At 47.3% G+C, this 25,693-nt stretch overlaps 1 protein-coding gene, 2 non-coding genes and 1 pseudogene across 3 annotated transcripts in view; 1 reads left to right on the top strand and 3 right to left on the bottom strand.

The window, feature by feature from the left end:
- The window catches only part of LOC149280718 (brother of CDO-like), a 77,314-nt gene extending 60,668 nt beyond the window's left edge, over positions 1-16,646 (bottom strand). Inside the window, exon 1 of the mRNA XM_089500130.1 lies at positions 16,566-16,646. Coding sequence (XP_089356256.1) covers positions 16,566-16,646 — 81 coding nt within the window. The remainder of the gene's footprint in view (positions 1-16,565) is intronic.
- Positions 2,648-2,719, top strand: TRNAE-CUC (transfer RNA glutamic acid (anticodon CUC)). Its single transcript has one exon. It is a non-coding gene; the product is annotated as a tRNA-Glu (tRNA).
- On the bottom strand, positions 6,314-6,385 carry TRNAE-CUC (transfer RNA glutamic acid (anticodon CUC)). Its single transcript has one exon. It is a non-coding gene; the product is annotated as a tRNA-Glu (tRNA).
- A 466-nt stretch (positions 16,647-17,112) lies between the features above and the next one.
- LOC149280716 (cilia- and flagella-associated protein 44-like) overlaps positions 17,113-25,693 on the bottom strand; it is a 29,172-nt pseudogene continuing 20,591 nt past the window's right edge.

Below are 25,693 nucleotides of genomic sequence, written 5' to 3'. Positions count from 1 at the left end.
GAGAGTCTCCTTTGAACATCAGAGATTAATTTATTATTATTAATATTATTATTTATAGATATATATATAGCGCCATCATATTCCATAGCGCTGTACAATAGGTCTCTGCTATCTAATGAATGTCCAAATCAACACCATAGACGCGTTCAATGGCAATGATACAAATTAAAACAAAAATTACCCTGTTCACCCTCTGCTGAAGGGTTCATTGACCTCCCTGGGAGCCCTATCTGGGGGTTGGGGCTTTTAGGAGAAAGTTGGGTCTCTTTAGCAAGGCTACCAGCAGAAATGTCTGATTTTATTTCATTTTTTTTCCTCTACCAGCATCATCAGGTTTCAAAGGAGGCTCAGAGATAAAAATCACCCCTTTTCCAGCCAAATGCCCTTATTGTGTGAGTGTAAGCGAGAATGCGTGTAAGAGGGTATGGGTGTAAGGGGGAATGCGTGTAAAAGGGTATGGGTGTAAGGGAGAATGCGTGTAAGAGGGTATGGGTGTAAGGGAGAATGCGTGTAAGAGGGTATGGGTGTAAGGGAGAATGCGTGTAAGAGGGTATGGGTGTAAGGGAGAATGCGTGTAAGAGGGTATGGGTGTAAAGGAGAATGCGTGTAAGAGGGTATGGGTGTAAGGGAGTATGCGTGTAAGAAGGTATGGGTGTAAGGGGGAATGCGTGTAAGAGGGTATGGGTGTAAGGGGGAATGCGTGTAAGAGGGTATGGGTGTAAGGGAGAATGCGTGTAAGATGGTATGGGTGTAAGGGAGAATGCGTGTAAGAGGGTATGGGTGTAAGGGAGTATGCGTGTAAGAAGGTATGGGTGTAAGGGGGAATGCGTGTAAGAGGGTATGGGTGTAAGGGGGAATGCGTGTAAGAGGGTATGGGTGTAAGGGAGAATGTGTGTAAGAGGGTATGGGTGTAAGGGGGAATGCGTGTAAGAGGGTATGGGTGTAAGGGGGAATGCGTGTAAGAGGGTATGGGTGTAAGGGAGAATGCGTGTAAGAAGGTATTGGTGTAAGGGAGAATGCGTGTAAGAAGGTATGGGCGTAAGGGAGAACGTGTGTGTAAGAGACGGGGTGCAGGCATGCGTTATGCGGGTCTATATTGGCGCATGCAGAAAATGCGATGGTATCAGTGCCAACTTGCAACCTCCTTTATGAAGCCGCGGAACTAATAAATAACATGTACAGGTACCGGGGTAAAGTTTCCAGCATTCTGCCCCCTCCCCTGCCCCTGGCTTCCTTTACACAGTCAGAACAATCCATCACAAGGAGTAGGGTGGGGGATGGGGTGATGAGGGATGGGGGGGGTAAGGTGGCAATGATACTGCACTCCAGTGAGCACTGAAGAGGCCCCTTTCATGGGTCAGAAAAGCCTCCGCTTTGCTCTGTGACTTAATCAGCCAAAGAAAACCTTTAAGCATCAGGGTACAATTAGCATGAAGGGCCCCGGGCTTCGGGGGGGGGGGGGGATCACAAAAGGACCAGAAATGGGAAACTAAACATTTTTCTAAGACCTCAGGACCCTGAGAAATGTGACCGGCTCAAAAATAAACATCGGCCTTTAAATCGGTGTCACTTTGTGGAAGAGAAGCCCCTGGATATATTACTTCTAACTGGGGGAGGGGGGTATTTATTAAGATACCCGGAGGGCAAAACGGGCCTTATCAGGAATCAGGAAAATATAACATTACTGGGGGATGAGCTGGGCCCTGGTGAGATTAAGGGGCCACATCGGGTGTTTAAAAAAACCCAAAAAACTAAATTCTGGTACAAAGTTAGAAAAGTGGAGTTGCCCCCGCAGCCGGCATCAGAGTGTTTCTGCTGAATCGACTATTTTATTGTTGCCCCTAAAATATTGCTGCAGGGGGTCACACGCAGCGTGGTTTGCTACAAGGTAATTCTGAAAAAACTGAAATATGCTAATTAGTGAAGGATAATGGTATTTCAATAATAACGAGAGGGCCACAGCGGGCTGCCTGCTGCTAGTGCTCAGGTTTGGCTGAGTGGGAGTGATGGGAGTTGTCCCCTGAAGCGTTGACGTCCTGTGAGCAGACAGTCCATAAAAAGCACAGAAAGGATACAGTCCAGATATAAATGCTGGCTAATCACCCACTGAAAGGATCGTGTCCCACCTGCCCCTTGTGGCCATTTGGGGAATTGGATTAAAACAAGAAACCCATTCCTGAAATGCCAATCAGAGAGGGTGACTCTACTCACCCACCCCCGCCCCGTTACCCACCACCCCCGGAGGAAACTTTATGCCAGAACCGTAGAGTAATACTCAATGTGTTTGAGTGGACGGCTACCAGCGGGTAATATGGCTCCAAAACTGGATAGAATTGAATGTGTCGCCCCCCGTGGCTGGCTTGGGGCAAACCAATGATATCATTCATGAATCTTTCCGGAACATAGAAAACTGTTGTAATTTTGCATTTCCTGCTGTTTTTTACGCATTATGGGGGCTTTTTAGGGCTGTAGAACCCTGCGATCCCCTCATACCCAGCAAACATTCTCACCTCCTAGAAAAGAGGGGCATCGGGGGAGAGAGAGAGGGGGCATCAGGAGATGACTGAGGGGCAAAGAGGAGGAAGGAAGGGTACAGGTGGGGGTTTGGATCACAGAGAGGGATTGGTCCACACACTTGCCTCAGTTATCCCTGGTGGTCTAGTGGTTAGGATTCGGCGCTCTCACCGCCGCGGCCCGGGTTCGATTCCCGGTCAGGGAAGTTGTGTTTTTTTTTTTTTCTTTTTTAACAATGAAGCCGAAAGAAGATTTGCCCCGTGGCTGCTTACATGCTGCAGTCGGTAAGAGGGGAATCTGGATGGCTCTCTGCTTGTAATGAAAAATCAATGGTCAGAGTTATTGTGTCCAGAAGCCTGCAGTGACAGGAGCAGAGATACTCTGCAGACAGGAGCGGGGATCCGTGTTCATATATATATATATATATCTCTGCACAAACGGTGGCTGCATTTCACCAATACCCCAATGTAGGGCACTGGGTTTTCGCCGTCTGGTACTTTTATGCGTTTGGTCTTCTCCTTGCTGAATTCTATCTCCGTGACCAGTTTCCTCAACCCTTCGAGCACCATGATATAAGAGACCCTCCAAGAGCGAGACCCTCAGAGAGCACAGACTGCTCTGGATGAGGGGCTTTCGGTCAGTGTTGCCCAAGGGCCCCACCTGATCTGCCCCTGGCCACGGAATCCTTCCTTTGAAACCAAATACTTATTTTCATATGGTTTTCGGGCAATTATTCTGTCTTTTTAATGACTTTCATGCCTTGTTCCGTTGGATCCGTAGCCCACAGTGGGAATCACCGAGGCCGTTTACAAGAGAGACAGGACCGGATTTAAAACGCCCCGCACGCTGCATCAATTATAAGGGGCAGTATGGTCACCTCGGGTATGGGGGGATTCCTTTCATTATTTGATCTTAGCCTCGGTTTTTCTGCTGGCCCCTCTGGGCTTGGAAGGGTTACATTTCATCCAGCCCTGTGTGCTCCCCAGCTGCATTATAACAAGTTCCATGTTTTCACTCCGCTGCCTTGGTCTGGAACAAATCTTACAAGGGAGTGGAGGGAGAGCGAGAGGGAGTGGAGGGAGAGCGATCTGAGTGTTTAAGAATGAGGTGCAGAAGCCTAATTGGCACCCACATCTGAGAACCTGCCATGTTCGGCCCTCTGATCTTCCCAATTAACATACCACAAGAAGCTTAAAGTCAGATTTGATTGCTCTGTGAGTATTCTGACACCTACGGTGTACTAATGAGCCTCCCAGCAGAGGTGGTAGAGGGTAATACAGTGAGGGTATTAAACATGCATGGGCATAGACATACGGCTCCTGAATCTAAGACGAGACCAACGACTGATTAAGGTTTGAGTCGTTACAGCAGGAGAAACGGGCGACTAGACGGGGGCCGGATGGGGCCGATCTGCCGGCAGATTCTATGATGCTTCTATTGCCCTTAGCAACGTCTTAATTTTCTTTTTTTTTTTCTCCATTGGTTAATTGGTGAGGTTGTGAACGCCTTCGGGTTTATTGCCCCCCCAGTACTGATTTAAGACCCCTCAGCCCTGTGGTATATCACTCCAGGAGCTGTTGACTGTAATTCCCCGGCCATCCAAGAGACTGGCTGCACATGATGTGAATTGTAGTCCTCCGCGGCTGTGTTTGCCACGACGTTTCTGTACCTCGTAATCACACAAAACCTGTTGAACAGCGCCACAGCTAACGATGCCGCTATAAAGATCAATAAATAATAAAGTGTGTGTGACGACACAAGCGGCAGGTGCGTCTGTGGCCCTCGTGGACCCGAGTGCTGCCGCCGTGCTCTGGCAGTGAAAAGTAAATATTTAACCCTTTGAGCTATAGAGAGGCCAGAACCGTAGGACAGACAGGGATGTTTAATGGGGTGGCTCGGCCCTTTAATGGTAAACGTGTTATATGGGGGAGCGCTTTCTGATTGACTTTAGTAGTAGCGGGGGGGGGGGGATCTGCCTTAGAAATCATTCACCCCGGACATCTGGCCCCCGCGTTTATTCTCCAGCTGCGTATGCCGATGATTAGCGCTGTCCCTTTAAGAGCCGCGCGGCCTCGCGTTGTATCGTGTTTGTTTAAACAACCTTCTGTATTAATACTTCCTGAATCCCAACACTTCCAGCCGGCCACTTTTAACCACTTGGCTTCCAGACTGAGCAGGAGCGTACCTAGAGTTTTTGAAACCCGGGGTGGACCCCCCCCTCACTTTAAAATGTAAAAACACCCACACTCTTACTCACGCACTCTCTCTCAATGTCTCCGCCGACCACGTCCGTGTCCCGGTCTCCTTTCCTGCAGCTCCGCTTCTTCTGTCTTCCTTTTTCTGTCTTCTTCCACTTCTCGTTATCAAATCCGCTGACCGGGCCTCCCGGAGCGCTTCCTCAAAAGGGTGGAGCCTCCGCGCACACCTTCTCTGCAATTGGAGGAATGGGGCAAAGGCTGTCCACGTGGTGCGCGCCGTAACTCCGTCCCTTTTGCAAAAGCGCTCCGGGAGGCCTGGTCAGCGGAACTGATACCGGTGAGAAGCAGATGAAGAAAGAAGACAGAAGAAGAAGAGGCAAGAGAGGAAGCGATGCCACAGCAAAAGAGACGGGAACATGGAATCGGTTTGGGGGAGAAGGTAGGGAGACATTTACAGAGAGAGGGAATTTCAGGCCCCCCCCGATTAGTGGCACCCGGGGCACATCGCCCCCCACCCCAAGCACGCCACTCGCACCGTCTTTACGTTTCTCAGATGTCTCTCTGATAATAATCTAAACTCTGAAGAAATATGCCTGATTTCATCCCAAATATTGCGTAATAACAGAATGCCCCCGGGGGTATTGCTGCACCCATTACGGGTCTAAACGGGTGGTGAGCGGGAGGCGGCTGCGTTATTAATTCGGGCAGTGAGTGGAAAACCCGTATTCTCAGAAAAAGTCCCGTCATTTTACATATTTCCTCCTTTTTACTGAGTTGCATCGTATTTATATATATATATATATTTATATATATATATATCGCCCGCAGGTTCTGTAGCGCTGTGACAATAGGGAAGAGCGAAAATAAACAAATACATTAAAGCTGACGAGCTAGAAATGATTAATAAAGTTCATTTACGTTTGTGAATCTTTTCTTCACCGTCTGCATTATAAATGTCTTTTTCATGTGTTTTTTTAATATTGAAATGTGTATTTTAACCTCTTTATAACTATTTTCCGTGTCGGCGATTTGTTTAGCATCTCCGCTCATCTCCAGCGCTGGCTTGGTGAATGTCACGGGGGGGGGGGTACTAACGAGCGCTCTCATTGCTTTCAATGGTAACACTTTCCTGCCTAATATTTCTGTTCACTCCCCCCCGTGGGGTACATGGAATACACTCTTATTAATTTCCTGATGCTGATTGGCTGCCTCAATTGCAATAATCTGAAGAATGCAGATTACATGGTACTCACAGAGGGTTGGGGTTACTCTCAGAGTACTTTAATAATATTATTATTATACTTTATATAGTGCCGACAGATTCCGCAGCGCTGTACAAAGCTGAAAATGTTACAGATAACGACAAGTACAACACAGCAACTGACATACAGATACAAGAGGAATGGAGGGCCCCGATCCCGCAGGAATTTACATTCTACGCCTTTGTCTATAGTGAGGCCGTCAACAACGTTACACCGTCCCTTTAACAATCTTTCTTTTCCATTAATTTAACGTAATCTAAGATTTCAATACAATTTTTTTTCATTATGAAATGCTCATTTATAAGAGTTTTGTTGATGACATAAAATTAAAAAAAATTCTTCCCTGACCGGGAATCGAACCCGGGCCGCGGCGGTGAGAGCGCCGAATCCTAACCACTAGACCACCAGGGAATTGTGCTGGTCTCCTTTCCAAAACCCTAATCCACCACTCCAATGCCCTTCTCCCTATCCCGATCCCCCCTCTCCCCCCCCCCCGGTGCTCCTCTCCCCCCCCTCTCCTCCCCTGATGCCCCCTCTCCTCCCCTGATGCCCGTCTTTCCTCCCCTGATGCCCCTCTTTCCTCCGCTGATGCCCCTCTCATGTACTCTGACATCCTCTCTCCTCCCCCAATGCCCCTCTCTCACCCCCTGATGCCCCTCTCTCCTCCCCTGATGCCCCTCTTTTCTAGGAGGTCAGAATGTTTTCTGGGTATGAGGGGATCGCAGGGTTCTACTGCCCTAAAAGCCCCGATAATGTGTATAGAAACAGCTGGAAACGGCTTTATAAATTAAACTGTAAATAAACCGCATTATTCTTCTAAATGCCCCACTCAGTTACACAAATACCCCGCAAAAAAATCTCAATAAAACCCCAGAATAAGTCCTGCCAATAAATACAATGTTTGGACATTTGACATTTTTTACCTTATTTCTGCCCGAGAAATCCTTTTATATAAAATCTATTTATAAAGAATAATGGAGGATTTAATAAAATAGAGAATCGTTAATCAAATGTATCTGTTTATTAAAGAAAATAAATTGTAAGAAACCCGCAGGATACGATCTGTCAGTAGTACTCGCAGGGCTCCTCCATCCAACTCCCGTCTGTTACTTGGACGATGATGTTTATGAAATCATTTGCTGCATGGTAATAAAAGTTATTAGACGCGTTATATATATATATATATACATGTTGTATGAAGGCGCACGGTTAGTAGACATGGATTCCTCCACCCTCCACCACTGCCTACTCCCCCCCCCCCCCCCCCCCGTATCCCGTGGGGAGTATTGTGTGACCACGGAGGTGGCTGGGAGCTGCAGCTTCCCCCGAAGAATGCATTTGAAGTCTTTGTTGGTGAGGCTGCCCGGGGCATCTTGCTGAGCGGGGAAGGAGGGTTTTTTTTCCGTGTTGGTACCAAATGCGCTGAAATATATTATTTTCATCGATTGATTTATATATCGCCATCACACTCTGTAGCGCTGAAAACCCAACACAGTTATTTGTGAAATTCATTCCCCTTCTCACCCGTCGTTTCTTTGCGTCATCTTGTTACGTTATACAGGGTCCTGTCTGCTCTTTGTACATCGCTGCAGAACCTGATGGCGCTATATTATGTAATAATAATAATAATATAATGATAATAATAAAATAATAATAATGATAATAATAGAATATTAATAATAAAATAATAATAATGATAATAATAAAATAATAATAATATAATAATAAAATAATAATAATGATAAGAATAATAATAATGTGCACCCCCCCATCCCCCCCCCCTCCGCAGACCCCGAAACATCTTGTTCCTCTGTGAAAGGTGTTTGCTGAGTTTTGGAAGCCCCCTGCGTGTCAGAAAGGGGGGTCAGCTGCCTCGCTCGCTCCTTGAGAAAGTGAGATTTATGGAGCCCGAGGGGCTTGTTGGGAAGGGGGGGCTTTTTATTAGAAAGAGGAGGTCTGAGTTTGATTTCCTTAATGGCTCCCTCACTCCTGGCCGGAGAGGCTTAAACGTTTCAGTATGTCTCCTTCTCTAATAAATATCACCTTCAGACTGGCCCCCGGGGCCGCATGCGATCACATATCCCACGACATCCATGGAATTCCTTGCAAATGGTAAATACCTTACTGCGAAATGATGCCTGCTTTTACTGAGAGGCGGTAAATAAGTGGAGCAGCCTCCCAGTAGAAGCGGTAGAGGGTAATACAGTGAGGGTATTAAGACATACGGCTCCTGAATCTAAGACGAGAGCAACGACTGATTAAGCAGGAGAAACGGGCAACTAGACAGGGGCCGGATGGGGCCGATCTGCCGGCGGGTTCTGGGTTTCTAGGTGGGGGGCAGCTTGATTTAAAACCTTTAACCCCTTAAAGACAATGGGCGGTCCGTAAACCCATTGAAAACAATGAATTTTGAGCCCGTACATGTACGGCCTTTGTCATTAAGGGGTTAAACAATAGTTGGGAATAGTTACAAATTTGGCACAAAGGAAGAAAACATTGTTGCAGATTTCAGTAAATTCCAGACATTCTTTTTAAAGGTTTAACCCTTCGGTTGGGTCTGGAATTCGGCTGTTAAAGGGGCAGCAACACCCCGCTCTATACACTAAATATTTAAATAGCCCCTTAAAATAGTCTTTACAGACTAAAACAAGCGAAGCCTAAGAAGCTGCCGCTTCTGTGTATCCCACGGGAGCAGCCGTCTTAAATCCCAGCATCTGCAGGGTTATTCCTCCCCGATATTATTATTTATCTTACTCCTGCTTAATTTGCTGATGCTGCTCCCTATAAAGGAACAGCCATACCGCTGTCCAAGTCCGGCCCGATACTTACCTGCCCTGACTGGCAAGTTTATAAACGGACAACTGAACTACAACTCCTGTGCCCGCCTTAATAATGTAAACAACTAAAGAGCTGCCCTGATTGCAAGCTCTTGGGGTCATTCAGCTACAACTAGAGTACCTGAAGTGAAAAACCTGACCTGTCTTAATACCATGGAGCTGGGGGGCTAGAATACCCTGTTAGCACTAATATGAGGGGCATAACGGGGCAGTAAAATTAGGAAAAATATATTTAATTGCCCTGGACTGCATAGGGGGGGTAGTCAACATGCTTCTCTCCAGATGACACACAACTCCCATGATGCTCAGAGAGCCTTCAGAGGGTCTAAAAGCCACCAGAGAATCATGAAAGGTTTAGACACTACAAGGATTGCAAGCTCTTCTGCGTTATTCTTATTTATTGTTTGATATAGCGCCATCCTATTCCACAGCGCCGTACAGTTCTGCATCAAATTTGTTGTAAAAATGCATCTTATGGTTAAATTATCGCTCATTCTCCCAGGGGGTTAAATGGCCAAGTGCCCCCCCCCCAGTATTTTATTGCCCCCTCCCACTTTCTCACACCAACGGCCTCATGCATCGCTGCCATAATAGTAAGAGCGGCCGGGGGTCCTGCTGGGCCCTCGCTGTTCTGATTCGGGGGCCCCTTCCCCGCTCTTCAGCCCTGAATAAGCCTCTGATTGGCAGGGAGTCCCACGAGCCCGCTGACTGATAGCCGTATAAAATTGGTTTATGAATTAAAGAGTATTGTTGCCCCCTCCCCGGGCTCCGCTGCCCCCTCTGCAGCCCGGCCTCATTCATCCAGTAATTGATTATACGCGGCTCGCTCGCTGACAGCCAGGAGATAAAATCCTAGAGAAAGCAGAGCCAAGAAACGACCGCCTCCGGTAAACTGCAGAGAATCTCAAACCCGTTCGCTACCTGTCCATAGAAGACCCCTAAACCCCCCCAATCCACTTTAAGTGAAACTTTATTCCCCAATCCCCTCCTTATCACATGATCAGATTTTATATTTTGGTTGTTTCAAAGATACTGGGGGAAGCTATTTCCCGTCGCACCAACCACTTCCTGTTTGGTAAAAAAAATGGATATTTTACAAAAGGGTTTGGTGTACTGATCATAGAATATTTGTTAAAAGCAAATGTATAGATCAAGAAAATGTATTCACAGGGCGGTGGGGCCCAGTAAAAATCCAAAGACAAGGGCCCCGGTCACCCCCAAAAGACTAGACAGGGGCCACTTAGCCTCAATCCCCCCAAGTAGGAACCTTCTGGACCCTGCCGGGGCCCAGACACAGGTAGTGCCAATGAGGGGAGCCCGTTACAGATCAGCATACCTGAAAACTGTCAGGGTTTTGCCCGGAATTGCAGGTTTTTTTGCCCCAATCTCAGGGTCTGGGGGTGAAGGGGTAAATCAGTCATCCGTTAACTCTTTCATACTTTTCACTGATCTGATATCTAAGGCTCCGAATTAGTGCTTGTGCTACCAGCATGTAATGGTTGATATCCCTGCTTGAATGCAGGTGACTCAATTAAGTGCATCTTTAAATAATGACAAGTCACTGTTTCCATGACGACCGGTATTAGAGCCATTTGGTTAACATGTTCAAGAGTCACTACATGGAATCTTCACCATGGGCTATAAAAGGGTTAATAAGCCTCAGGCTGTTTAGGATTCTCAGGTATGCTCATGGCTGCTGCTGCTGGTGTAGAAATGGCTGAGAGTGATGGTAACTGTCATCCATTAGTCTTTTTGATTTATTGCTTTAAAAGAATCTGCGCTGGTGTTCATTTCCCTTTTACCTGGTACTGATTAACCCTTTTGAAATAGGATTAAAGACAAAGCCCCTCTAGGGGGAAAAAGGTGGGGGCAGGGCTGGTGCTTTCTAAGGCATAACTGTAGGGGTCTCATTTACAGTCTCCTGCTAATAAAGGATTTTTGAGCCTAGGAGCTGACTATTCATTATGTAAAACAATTGTAACCCCGATTGCAGATGACCAGGGGTCCCTGGAGCGATGGGCAAAAATACCGCCACGTAAAACAATGAAATAGCGAGGGATACGCCAAAAAAAGATGCTAAAAAAAACTTCAAAAGAAATCAAGGGGAATTTATTTTCTTTTAAACTCTTTTACATCACGTGCCAAATTAAATTTTTTTTTTCAATTTTTTTATTTTTCAATTTTTTTCTATTTTTACATTTTTTTCTTTTTTCTTTTTTCCATTTTAATTTTAAAAAATTTAAATTAAGAATTTTTCAATATTTTTAATTCAATAATAATAATAGTTTTATTGTATTGATACCAAGGGACAAACAATTATTTCACAGAAAAACAATAACATTGGAAGACATTATACATCACTGGCTCAAATTACAGATAAACCAATCGATAAAGGTGATTATCACGGAAATAACGATTGGGTCAAATCTGATATTACCGGCATTTATTTTTAAATAAATTCACAAGTTTTTCTCTAACATCCAAACCTTGTGGCTCCTTATTGCTGAATCTTTATTATATATTTTATTTAATAATTTTATTTATATTATTATATATTTTATGTTAAGAGATTGGGGGAAAAAATAATTTTTAAAAAATCTGCATATTTTTTAAAATTGTCCAATTTCTCTCGATAACCTTAAAAAAAAAAAAAAAAGCTTCAAAAATTTTTTTTTTTAAATAATTCCAAATTCCGTTTTTAGTGAAATATTAAAAAAAAAAAAATCCGTAAGATTCCAAAACAATAAATTGAACACCAGCTATTTTTTTCCCTGCAGTTTTTGATAAATAGGCCGGTCCCGCTACCCCCCCCCCGTGCAGAGGATTATGGGTAAACGGGCGCATTGTCCCGGCCTCCATTGCTTCCGATTAGTTACGGGATGTCACATAGATTTATGTGTGACGGCCGCGCTGAAGGCCTCCGCTATAAACTCAGTAGGAAGCGCGAAGCTTTAAATGGCTGCTCTATTTTGAGGCTTTTCTCAAGGCGTAGCTGCCCCTCGCACCCCCGCTGACTGCCCCTGCACCCCCGCTGACTGCCCCCGCAACCCCCCCAGTGTCTTGTATGTGGGCATTGTGTGAAGCCCTCCTCAGAAAGTATGTGAATGAAGGCTCTCGCTGTCCTCCATTAATGATCTTTCATTCGGTTTTTGCCCCGCTATTACCTCCTCATATTTCTCCATCAGGTTTATTAACAAAATTGTGGAGTTTTTTGGGTTTTTTTTACCACTTTGGGGCCAATTTTGGTCAATTTGTTTTTAAAATAATAAAAAAAATGCTATATTAAGAATTGTAATAATTCTCCATTCTGGATTTTCTTAGGCCGCGTGAAGATGGCGGATTTCCACGGACACTTTAAATGTAGGGTGGGGAGGTTCTGTCGTGTCTTACAGGATGGGGGGGTCAGCATGTGGAAAATACCGCAGTCTGGGGCAAACTATTATAGCCATCATGCTATTAAAGTTCCACGCAGCAAAATCTATACGCGAGCAAGAGCAGCCATCTTGGTTGTGGCGGTTGGTGGCCCAGGTCAAATAGCGCTATAATTATGACGGTCGGTGGCATTCGCTGTCAATTGACAGTCAGTCGCTTATTCAGTCCGGGGAAACTGCGGCCGCCAAGACAGCTGGGACTGTTCCAGGAACATCAGAACTGTTGGCAACTATGCCGGAGCTTTTGGTAAAGGATTTTTTTTCTGATGATACATTTAATAAAATGTTACACTTTGTATATTTGGTTACGTACAGCGCTACAGAATATGATGGTGCTGTACATATAGATCACATTATTAATAATAATAATAATTAATAATAAATAATAATAGTGATCCATTAACCAGGCCAGATAGAAACCCGGAATTCTGGACTAATTAAGGGTTAAATATTAAACAGGATAACCCCAGGCATAGAAGGGGACGAGGGTAACTGGGGGGGCTCTGACAGTCCGCATTAAATACATATAAATATGTACAACACTCCAGCTTCTGTTGGTGCTCTAGAGAGAAACATATTGGGGGAGGGGGGAGCGAAGGTGCCTCGGGAAAGTTCCAAAGAGTTTACAAAATGTTCCTTATCCGTCACTAAAGTGTCACTGAATGTAAATGAATAATGGATTAACCCCTCGATTTCCATCATATTACGATAAAATGTTTCTAAGCTGAGCGGATGACCATTAGTGTTGGTTTTAGGGAGGAATACATGAAGCGGGGGGGGTGTGAAAACACAGAGAGTGGCCTTTCGCACATGCGTCTCGCCTTTAAATGGTGTGAGATCCTGTTATTGAGCCGCTTTGCTGCTTGAAGGCGTTGAGTGGGAGCCTTTCGAGGCTCCTCTCATTATTTGCCTTAATCTCCGCACTTTGCTGGGACAATGCAATGGGAGAGAAGCTGATTAGAGACACTTCGGCTGTAATGGGAGAAACTGGCGGGGACGGCGTCTGCCCAGTCCAACCAGTAACAGGGTGTTAAGCATGGAAAGGTGCAGAAGAAGCACATTCGGTAACGACGGATGACGGATTGCAAGCTTTCGAGACCATCTAAGTCTCTGCTTCAGGCGTATTATAATAGTTATTATATTAGGTATAAGAAGAGTCCTAGATAGTCCTGAGAGCTTGCAATCTATTACCTGTCAGCCAATAAAGGGATCATCTTTACCGCAGGACCGCGGGGAACATACAGTGCGAAAGAATATCATTTTGGGTCTCTATGTCCCAAAAAGTCTCATTCTTTGCAGAAAGTAATGTTAATAATGAATGAATGAATGAATGAATGAAGAAAGTTGTGTAATTAATTCTTCTGCATTCATTTTAATTTTGACTTTTGATGTCTGAACATTTATATAATAATAAAAATGATATTCCTATAACTACCGTAATTATTAATTATCGCAGAAAAGAGGGGCGCCCAGCAACTGGCATTTAAAGGGTTAAAAAAAGTACCTGCAAAAACATTAATGGGAAAGGCGAATGTTGGTAGAAAACACGTTAATCGAGTCACACGCGTGTAGAAATGTCCACGATGCCTGAGATCAAAGAGATAAAGGAAGCCTTTTAGAGGGGCAGATTTTGGCTGCCGGGGGTCAGTCTCGGGGGGGGGGGGGTGTTTGCTCAGAGTATATTGAATGCCACAAAAAGACAAATAGTCATAGGAAGCTCTTTAATGCCCTCCAGTCGGGGGGGGGGGGGGCACAGACCCCCCCCAGCATTGACCTGCTGTTTAAAGGGAAACAACACAAGGTTCATTATCAGCACAGCTTTCACTTCTTAACCCTTTGTTGTTTAACAGGACAGGAGGACTAAAGGTTAGAATAAGAGGCCGTCATCTAACACTAGAGATGGCGGGAAGTTTTTACTTTACTGAGAGGGTGGTAGGTAAGTGGAACAGCCTCCCAGCAGAAGTGGTAGAGGGTAATACAGTGAGGGTATTAAACATGCAAGGGATAGACTTACGGCTCCTGAAACTAAGACGAGACCAACGACTGATTAAGGTTCGAGTCGTTACAGCAGGAGAAACGGGCGACTAGACGGGGGCCGGATGGGGGCCGATCTGCCGGCGTGTTCTGGGTTTCTAGTTTATAAATTATATGACATACAAGATAGAAGATAAGGACTTATGTGGTTTCTGGCATCATAATGAACTCAATAGTGAGTCGTGTTTATGTATAAAGTGGTCCAATAACCATGGAAACCTTGGAATGATTCAATGACCGTGAAGATTCTACTGGTTGCTACGGCGACAGGATCTCGTTAAAAACTTTGCACCAAAATAAAGTTTTATACATAAGCTCCAAAGTTGAGTATTCTGAGCACTAAAAACGCGGACCCGGCCGCCATCGTCCAGAACCGGCCCCGGGGAAGCGGAACGCGCAGCGCATCGTTCTCGTTACTGTGCGCGGGGGGCCGGTTGTGTCTGGGTGGGGAATGGAATTCATTGCAAGAAGAAAATAAATGTCTCCCCACCCCACCCCTCCACCAGACCCCCATAAAACCGCGCATGGTCGCTGCTCAGACATCCAGCTTCACACGGCGAAGAATTCTAATAAAACGCGCCCAACCTGAGCAAACAGCCGGCTGAGCGCGGAGTCTCCTGCGCATGCCCACGGCTGTCTCAGCTATACGTCTGTATATACTTATATATATATAACCCCCAGAGCCCATACTTCTCACAGTGAACGCTGGCCAACAAGGGAATGTGGGGGGGGGGCAGGGGGTAAAAGCTGGCAGGAGGAGGTGGTATTAAGGAGATGGTCGGGGCAGAGATGTAGCATGCAGGGTAGAAGACCCCCCCCCCCCCCCCGAGGGGGCAATTTTCTGGTCTTCGCCTCTACCTTTGGGCAGAAAGTGGAGGAATAAATGAGTTCCTAAAAATATAGATCATGTGATTAAAGGATTAAAGCAGCAAACAGTCCCATATTTGGGGGTACAGTCCCAACAACATCAGAAGCAGAGTTATTGTTGTTCAGTCTCCATCGTCTTTCCTGCGACAATGCAGCAGCGCTGGATATTCCAAAAGCACAGACCACGGACTTCAACAGCATCAGTAATAAAACAGCAATTTCAATGCTAATGCCCCCTGACGCCCCCCTTTCCTCCTGATGCCCCCCCCCCGATGCCCCTCTTTCCTCATCTGATTCCCCCTCTGTCCCTCCTCTGATGCCCTTTCCTCCCCCTGATGCCCCTCTCTCGCCCCCGATGCCCCTCTTTTCTATGAGGTCAGAATGTTTGCTGGGTATGAGGGGATCGCAGGGTTCTACTGCCCTAAAAGCCTCGATAATGTGTATAGAAACAGCAGGAAACGGCTTTATAAATTAAACGGGGTAAATATTATTCTTCTTGTAAAGTCCGCACGTGATGTGAGCTCCGCGGCAGTCATTTTGATCGTATTTGGGGTATAAATTAAAGTAAATGAGTCCGGACGTCACTTTGTGCAATTAAGATACTTCGGTCTCGTGATAAATCAGCATCAAAAACAGCTCTCCGCACCCCCAACGGACAGCAAAACACACGCAAGAAATCAGGAAGCGGCAGAAAATGTGAAAAACAACAAAGAAGAAAGATTATTCACATAATAACAACAATAATAATAACAATAATAATAATAATGATAATAAATTATTATTCCAACAGCTACCATTTCTCTCTCTCCAATGAGAAGGGAAGCGGCGCCACCTGCTGCTCATCATAGAGAAAGACTTCAGATCGGCCCCCATCCGGCCCCCGTCTACTCACCCGTTTCTCCTGCTGTAAAGACTCAAACCTTACTCAGTCGTTGGTCTCGTCTTAGATTCAGGAGCCGTATGTCTATCCCATGCATGTTTAATACCCTCACTGTATTACCCTCTACCACTTCTGCTGGGAGGCTGTTCCACTTATCTACCCCCTCTCAGTAACAAAACTTCCTTCCATTCCATCTCAGTCTCTGACTCTCTAGTGTTAGATTCCGGTCTCCTCCTTTGATATAAATTTAGTTCCCGTCTTTTATTAATCCCTTTATGTATGTAAACGTCTCTTTCCCGTCCCCTCTCTCTCTCTCTCTCTCTTCTCTCCCCCAAGCCGGATACATTGAGATCCCCCGTCCTGGAACCGTTATATAGAGTCACAGCGACAGCAGAAAAGTCACCTCTAGCCTGCCTATATATTATATAGGGTAGCTTTCTGCGCATCGCCAGCTGTTTCTTTACCGTGATTGGCTGTCCTACGTCCACACAACATTACTCAGAGACCAATACTGAACCGGCCAAGGAGAAGTGAGCACTCACATTACTCCGGGCCGCCTGGCTCACATCGCCATCACTTGTGCCCCCTAGTGGTTCTAGAGCCGGTTCCTGAGCAGCACCCATATCACATGGTTAGTAAGACACAGAACACTGTGGTAAAAAAGTGGGTGTGGCAAGGACCAAAATGGGGAGGAGCTACCATTAAACCACATCTTGCAGGCATCAGGATTCTGGAGATGCCCCCCACTAATCCTCGCAGAAATAATGAGACCCCCATAAAAGAAAAACAGCATTCAGATCATTTCAACCAATAAAAACCAACCGAACGCCGAGAGTTACTCCCCGAAAGGGAACTTAATGTTTATTTAAAACACGGACAGGAGGACCAGCAGCCCCCCTGGGGTATAAGGTGCAGGGACTGCTGGGGCTGGTAAGAGGTGTTTAAATCCCTTTATCACCCAAAAGGAAGACCCCGACTCACACCTGCCTGTTCTGATTGTCGGGGAAGAAACTGTTGGAGAGATTTATTAGCAGAATTCTGAGCAGATGGGGCTGCGGACACCCCTACGGGGTTGGCGGATTTAAGGGGTTAGTCAAGCCACGGTGGCCGCTGCTTCGTGGCGCTGGGGGGTGCGCGTGGGGGCAGGATACTTCCGCCTTTCTTGCTCAGGAGGGAAATTTCTTCTTTCAGGTTCCCGATTTCTTCGGCTTGTATCTGAACCATGTGCAGCAGCTTGTTCCTCCCCCTGTATATCTGCGCTGCGCGGACCCCGGAACTCCTCACCCTGGTGGTGTTTCAAACAGAACGAGAAAAGGCGAGAGAATCATTACTGACTGGCAAAGAGCAAAATCAAGTGCTTTGCAGGGGTGTAATTATTGGCAGACTTTACATAATTCCTCAACCGTCCTTGTTTTCATGGGACAGTCCCTATTTTCGGGCAGCAGCTATAAGGCATCTTGGAAGAGACGTACCGCGCATGTTTGCCGTGCTTTGAGTTTCTCTTCTAGAGCATTCTGTTCCATAAGAAGTTCGTTCATCTTCTCCAGCTTTCCTCGTTCTGCTCCCGAGTGACCCCCATCAGCTCTCTCTTCTTCTCCATCACCTTGGCCTTGTTAGGGATATTAATGAGACAAAATAGGCAAAACCAATATTTACCACCACTTGTTGCTGTTGTCCCACCGGTCCTTGTAGAAATTAATCCAGGTTCAGTGGCAAGAAATTAAGTGGAAAAAATATAACTGTCTACCAGTTATATAGGGTTAGAACTCAAAGTAACTCCAAGAGTGCAATATGGTGCCAGAATCTTAAGATTCCAATTCTCTGGGGAAAATTTGGTGAATAAATCCCGTCAGGGTCTGTCCTTGTTCCAAGGTGCGATCTCTTTTTTTTTTTTTTTAAAGGTCCCCCCTTTTTTTATTAAAGACATAAGCTTTTAAAGACAGGGCTTATTATCATAGCCTCCACCTTTTGGTAGGAATTCTCCAATCATAACGGTGGGTTGTACCCATTATAATTAGAATTTCTACTCATATTTACACCGTTGTAATTTCTTAATTTACCTGTGAGAGACGCTCTGGTCTAAGAATTAACTTAAAACCATTTACATATATGTTTGGAATTTATCCTTGGTCACCCTATTCGCCAGGTGTTACCTCCTAGATAGTAACTCAGGACTTGGTAGACTTACCATGTATCCCCCATTACGAATTTACGTTCCCAAGGATATGCAGCGTCTTACTCCTTAACTTTCTCATGGAAGATAACATTAATTGTATCATACTTACTGAAATCATCATTATACATGAATACTCCTTTGTTCTCAATTATAGAGAGAACAAGGACAAAAAGAAATAATCACTATATGATTAAGTAAAATAAAAATGGCTCTGACTCCATTTTGTTTTCATGTAAAATACAGAAATATGTGGAATACATGTTTTCTATCATAAAATATCTGACAGCCTGGAATCGGTTACAGCCACAAGGTATCAGGAAACAGATCGGCCCCCATCCGGCCCCTGTCTAGTCTGCCCGCATTCCCTGCTATAAAGACTTAAACCTTAATCAGTCGTTGGTCTCGTCTTAGATTCAGGAGCCTGATGTCTATCCCATGCATGTTTAATACCCTCACTGTATTACCCTCTACCACTTCTGCTGGGTGACTGTTCCACTTATCTACCACCCTCTCAGTAAAGTAAAACATTAGCTCTAAGCCTCTGCCCGCCAGGTATCTGGAACAGTGAGCTTCTGGTGGTTATAGTTAAATGAGAGATCAGGCTATTGCTGGTCCGCATCCGGGGGGGAATATAAGCCCCCATTACTGACCCGCTCCCAGCTCACCTCCCATTCGGTGACCTCCTTGTCCATTTTTTGCCCCGTCTCCAAAGATTTTATCTTCAGCTCCTCCAGGTTGACGTTCACAGACAGCGGTCTGCAGGGACTCGAGGTCCACCAGGCGGCCGAACTTCATCATCATCTGCTGACGACACTTCTCCTGCAGCTCTGGATTTGGGGGGGTTTGGGGACAGTTGGTTAGTATGAGTGGGGCAGACAGAATGTGGTCTGAATGATGAATGTAAGTCACCGGGGCCGTGATGGACAGCAGGCTTGCGGCCTCGATACAAAGTATTAAACCCACGGTACTTTGTGCCATTCAGGCCTGACGGCCGGGGGTTCTGGGTGCTGTACCCTCCCTGGCCTTTACATTTGAAGGGGGCGCTGTTTCATATTCCTTTTGGATTACCTTTTTCCCCTTAAACTGACCCCAAAAAACTAAATTCTAATCACTAATCAGTAATATATCCAGGGATACGCAAAAGCAACCAAGCGCAGTACAATACATGAACGTTTCCAATTAATCGTCATCATCGGCTCGTGAGAGTCTTGCTGTCCCCTTTACGTTGCTGGGTGTTTTTGCGGTGGGGCTCCCTGGGCACTCACTCCGTATCTGGGACTCCATCTCCTTTCTGTCGCGGATCAGCTGCTTATGTTGCTCCCGCGCCTGTCTGTAGAGCTCCCTCTGCTCCAGCTTCTCCGCGCAGCTCTCCTCGATCCGTTGCTGCAGGCCGTCCAGGGAATGGTGGCTGAACACAAGCGCTTCAGAGAGATCTCCCGGGATCTCTCCGTTTACCGTGTGATCCACCTGCCGGCGAGACGCACCGAGGAGATCATTTGTGGGTAAGAGAGGCACGAGTTATACCGGCACTAACCTGACCCCGTGTGATGTAACAGGTCGTGTTAATTACCCCTTTGAGTGCCACGGTCAGGGTACATGTTGCAGTTTTTGTAGCGTTGGATCACCCGCTGCGGGCACTGATAACCCTCATCGTCATTCTGTGCATTTATAAAAATAATCATATTTGTTTGTTCTACAAAATACAATCCCCGGACGATTGTTCCTGCAGCCGACAAAGCTGGTGCAGCTACAGACCAGCCGCCGGCATGCAGACCCCTTTTTTTCATTGTAATTTACCATTTGGAAACCTCAGCAGGTCTCTACCTTGTAAGCGCGACCCGTGTCTCCCGTACCTGATGTAGTTTCAGCGGCACCACGACATGAAGCTCGTTCAGCTTCTGCTGCTTCTCCCTCTGGAACGCGTCGAGCTCCTTCTCCGCGATACTCAGGCTCACGTCCACAACTTTCACCTGATGGGGGGCAAACAGCGGCCTTTTAGTATGGTACGGGCGCTTGTGCGACCACCGTGGCAGACAATCGTCACCTGCCTTTAAATGTTAGGACCCGGCAAATCTACCTGTCAGGCTGGATAATACTGCCCTTCGCCTACATATAACAGAAGCAAGGCATAAAAAGGGTTAATGGGGGTGGTAACAACCTGGTGGTGTATAAGTTATAGTCCTTGGGGGATCTGCGGTCATACCCCCCCCAACCTACCTAAAGCGGGACGCCATTGGTGGAGGTGGTTAGAGGTGGGATAGGGGCACGGCCATCCACCTACTTACAATGTACTGAACATCAGCTAGGTAAGCATGCACCACGGATCTAATAAGAAAACCCCCTAACCCATTTTTAGGTATCTGTAAAAGGTCAGGTAATCCACGCCCCGTTCTAATGCCCCACGCTAGGTAAACCACGCTAGTGCCCCGTTCTAATTGCCCCAGCGGGACACTCGTACATGGCGAGTACCATTTTTGGCCAGAGCGTCGTACTCCTTCTTCAGGTTGTCTGCAATCTTCTTCTCTTCGGTCAGAGACTCCTCGATGTCCAGGCGTCTCTCGCGCAGCCGGAGGGCGTTCTCTAACAAGGCAGGGTCGCAGTCTGCGGGAGGGAAGGGAAGACGGACAGCACTGAGCTCCGAGTGACCCCATGGACGCCCGATCAGAGACCCCATCGCACGTGGAGCCCCCAAACAGCTGCTGTCGTGGGAAATGAACGGCTCGCACACTTACTGTCGGGGCAAACTGAGTCGTCGAAAACTCCTTCCTCGGAGCCAGACTCGTCCTCGTCTCGCTCTCCAGGTGGATTCTTCATCGGAATCGTCCTCGCTCTCCTCTTCCTCCTCTGTAATTTACACAACCGGATATCATGTCTCACAACGTGTACATTCACCTAAACATTCACAACCGCGCAGCCAACGGCCGTCGACCCGTCTCTGCCCGAGGTCTCACCGAAGGAGGCTACACGCCAACCTGTCCCCCCCCCCCCCCTCGGGGGCATCACTGAGGGAGCAAACCCCCCCCCAAAAAAAACCTTCAGGATGCCCTTGGGAATCTCGGGCAGTGTGTCAATGAGCGCGTTATAAGGCAAATGATGTGGGGTAAATCAGCCAATCAGGCTGGGGGGGTATTGGGGTTTCCCGACTGCCGGTATGTTCTGCAGCCCCCCCCCCCCACACACCTTTCCTTGGTGGTCTAACTAAAAGCCGTAATATTATCCTGATACCCCACAGCCGCCCAACGCCCACTCTGCTTGCCACCGATGCCCTCATCCCATCCTCCAGGACAATCCGGGTTGGAGTGACGGGAGGTCCACCTTCTCCACCGTGGGGTCTCTTCCCTGTAAGTACAGCCGGCTGGGGATTCGATTGATGTATCGATGGCTACATGTTTGCCGGATGTGTTTGGAAACCCAGTGAACGCACCTTCGCCACCAGACATCTCTTTCTTTTTTAGTGCGTTTAATCTTCTTTTTAAAGACTTTGGTAAGAAATACAGCAAATTTGTTGTTCTCGCCCAGCGATGACTGGAAGGTGGAATGAAGAGCCTTCTCCTGCTCCTGAAGGTTTGTTATCTCTCTCTTTTTGGCCTCAAGAGCTACTGCAGATATTCCTCAGACTTCGCACTGCAAGACTGAGGACGTGTCAGGGTATCCTACCCCGTAACGCGACATATCCCCCCCCCCCAGTACCTGCACTACAGCTACAGGCCCCCCCCCGGGTACTCTTCATGTACTGGGGCCCCATCCCCCCCCGGTACCTGTCATGTACAGGGCTCGCCCCCCCACGGTACCTTCATGTACACGCAGGGCCCCCCCCCCGTACCTTCATGTACAGGCCCCCCCCCCCCCCGGTACCTTCATGTACAGGCCCCCCCCCCCCCCGGTACCTTCATGTACAGGCCCCCCCCCCCCGGTACCGTCATGTACAGGCCCCCCCCCCCCGGTACCGTCATGTACAGGGCCCCCCCCGGTACCGTCATGTACAGGGCCCCCCCCCAGTACCTTCATGTACAGGGCCCCCCCCCAGTACCTTCATGTACAGGGCCCCCCCCCAGTACCTTCATGTACAGGGCCCCCCCCCCAGTACCTTCATGTACAGGGCCCCCCCGGTACCTTCATGTCCTCCTTCTCGAAGACTCGGTCGCTGACTCTCTCCTGCAGGATGTCCTCTCGCTTCTCGAACTCCTTCAAGAGGAGAAGCCTCCTCGAAGAGCGTGACGTGACGCAGGTCGGCCATCTTCATTTCCACGTCCAACTTCAGCTTCTCGTGGCGCAGAATCCGAAGCTCGGCGTCAAAGTTACTCACCAACTCGTTAATCTGCGGCGGAGGAAAAAAAGAAGAAAGAGAGAAACTATTTTTCTAAATGTTTCTTTAACCGATAAAATCCTTCAGCCCTCATCTTCTCGCCCCGGCCGCCACCAACTCCTAACGATGAATAGGGCACAGAGTCACATAAAAAGTCTAAATAAAGCCCCCCCAGCCCAGCCCCACCTCTAACCACACCCCCCTAAAAGTGCCCCTTTTTTGGTATTTTAATTGTTTTTCTGTTTCTACCCCATTTCCTCACCTTCTTTATAAGGTTCTGCTGCTTATACATGTTCCTGATCTCGTCGACCCGCGCGATCTCCTTCTCCAGTTCAGATTTCTCTTCCTCCTGCGCTGATCCCGCAAGCGCCAGAACCTCCTCGGGGTCGATCCGAGAGGACGGCAGGGACCGCGTCTCTCCTTCGTTAAGGGTAGTATTTCTCTCTCCTCCAAACCCCCCGAAGCCCTCGAATAGCACCCTCCTTAAATGACCGTTTAGAGTTATTTTCCTGCTCCAGTTTAAATCTTCTGGAGTGTTTCGCTGTCGTATCGGAACTTGTTCTCCGGCACCTCGTCAGGAAGCATGCGCGGCACCGGCGGAACCGCCAAGCGCTTGGAAGGTTCTAACTGCGACTGCGTGAGTTTGACTTCTTCGGCTAACTTCTGGATCTCTTTGATGGTGTCCGCCTTGAAGTCTCTCAGTGCCAGGATGGCGAGGTTCATGGCCGATTTCCTCTCGTGGATCTGCGGAGGGGAAACACAACGGTAAGGAGGCATCCGAAAGTGCCAGAGACGTGCCCCACGCTGGGGCAACTCTGTTATTCCAAACTAGTACATTGGCCCACAGTTCTTTGGTGATACCCCTAATCTAGTACATTGTTTCCGGGGGAACGGTGCCCGGATGCCACCAGAAGCGAGGTAGCCCCAGACTGCTGTGTCGGTGGTCCGGGATTGCCCAGGCAGGTGCAACTTTCCCCGGGTGACATCATTCAGACCCGTGAGAAAGACAGGGACTGGTTCGCCCCAGCCTGGGTCATCTCCATCGCCGCCTGCCGGCGTGTCCGCGTGATACCGTGCGGGTTTCACGTATGTGGTGTGGCCACCCCGTCCCGGTAAGCGTACGCACCGTGTCCTCCAGCATGGCCAGCTCGTTCCTCTTCCGCTCCGCATTGATGCGCAGGGTGCTCGGGAACCGTGTAATCCGCTGCGGTCTTCAGTTTAAAGTCTCCCATGTTCTCCTTGGCGTTTTTTATGGCCAGCAAGTCCTGCGGATCTTCGTAGTCGTCGTTGGGCTTCTTCTTGTACCTTGGAAGACACCGTCATGTTTTAGGGAAATTCTCCTTCAAAAACCCAAGTTTTACTCCCAATTCTCAGTTAAAATCCGTATGGATCGCATCACTTGAGGGCGCATGTGACAGAACGGGAAGAAATGACATGGGTACGCTGTGTGCAACCAATGGGAGATCCAACGTCTGGTCTACTTGCCTCTCATTGGCTACTTTTGTTTTTCTCATTCAACCCAGTTGTAGTTATACTGGGGGTTATATTACTGTATACAGCGCTGGGGGTTATATTACTGTATACAGTGCTGGGGGTTATATTACTGTATACAGCGCGGGGGGTTATTACTGTATACAGCGCTGGGGGGTTATATTACTGTATACAGCGCTGGGGGTTATATTACTGTATACAGCGCTGGGGGGATTATATTACTGTATACAGCGCTGGGGGTTATATTACTGTATACAGCGCTGGGGGGGGTTATATTACTGTATACAGCGCTGGGGGGGTTATATTACTGTATACAGCGCGGGGGGGTTATATTACTGTATACAGCGCTGGGGGTTATATTACTGTATACAGCGCTGGGGGTTATATTACAGTATACAGCGCTGGGGGTTATATTACTGTATACAGCGCTGGGGGGTTATATTACTGTATACAGCGCTGGGGGGTTATATTACTGTATACAGCGCTGGGGGGTTATATTACTGTATACAGCACTGAGGGGGTTATATTACTGTATACAGTGCTGGGGTTATATTACTGTATACAGCACTGAGGGGTTATTACTGTATACAGCGCTGTGGGGTTATATTACTGTGTACTGCGCTGGGGGGGTTATATTACCATGTACTGCGCTGGGGGTTATATTACTGTATACAGTGCTGGGGGGTTATATTACTGTATACAGCGCTGGGGGTTATATTACTGTATACAGCACTGGGGGGTTATATTACTGTATACAGCGCTGGGGGTTATATTACTGTATACAGCGCCGGGGGTTATATTACTGTATACAGCGCCGGGGGTTATATTACTGTATACAGCGCTGGGGGTTATATTACTGTATACAGCGCCGGGGGTTATATTACTGTATACAGCGCCGGGGGTTATATTACTGTATACAGCGCTGGGGGGTTATTACTGTATACAGCGCTGTGGGGGGTTATAATTACTGTGTACTGCGCTGGGGGGTTATATTACCATGTACTGCGCTGGGGGGGGTTATTACTGTATACAGCGCTGTGGGGTTATATTACTGTATACAGCGCTGTACGCCCGGTGATCTCCCTCTTTGGCTTCCCGTGAAGGAATTGGTGGAGGACTCACAGTTCTTCCCACTCCTTCTTCCTTTGGGAGATTTTGGATTTTGCCGTTTCCGTTTTCTCCATAATCTTCCTCATTCTTTCGAGCCGGCCGCCCGCCTTGGGTTTTCCCGGCCACTTCTGCTTCTGAACCGGAATCGATGCCTCCTTCCCGTCGGCTGCAGCTCGTTCTGCTATAGCTGGCAACAAGAAACAAGAGATGCGATTATCACGCGGGTTACCGAAACGGGTTCACAAATCTTAATCGTGGACGTGGAGTCAGAATAATTATTATTCTTCCTGTTTTATTAATCGCTAACATTCCGCGGCGCTGTACGATGTACATATGGGGTGCTAAGCAAATACATTAAAAAAAGATACATTTCTACATTACAAGTACACCAGGGGTTAAGGACTCGGCCTGTGAGCTTACAATCTAGCCTTGTGATGCTTTCATACAAAGTTCCGTGCAAGAATGGCGGGTTTTCTAGTGAGCTCCTCGCTTGGGTTCTGCGCTGTGATATAATGTATCCTACATTTGGATTTGTATGAATTTTAACAAATTTCTTACAAAAACGAGGAGGGGGGCCTCAACAAAAT

The sequence above is a fragment of the Sceloporus occidentalis genome, unplaced genomic scaffold (assembly GCF_023333645.1).
Source record: "Sceloporus occidentalis isolate IW3139 unplaced genomic scaffold, rSceOcc1.0.p SCAF_148, whole genome shotgun sequence".
Taxonomy (NCBI): Eukaryota; Metazoa; Chordata; class Lepidosauria; order Squamata; family Phrynosomatidae; genus Sceloporus; species Sceloporus occidentalis.
This window is presented reverse-complemented; position numbering and strand designations above follow the sequence as displayed.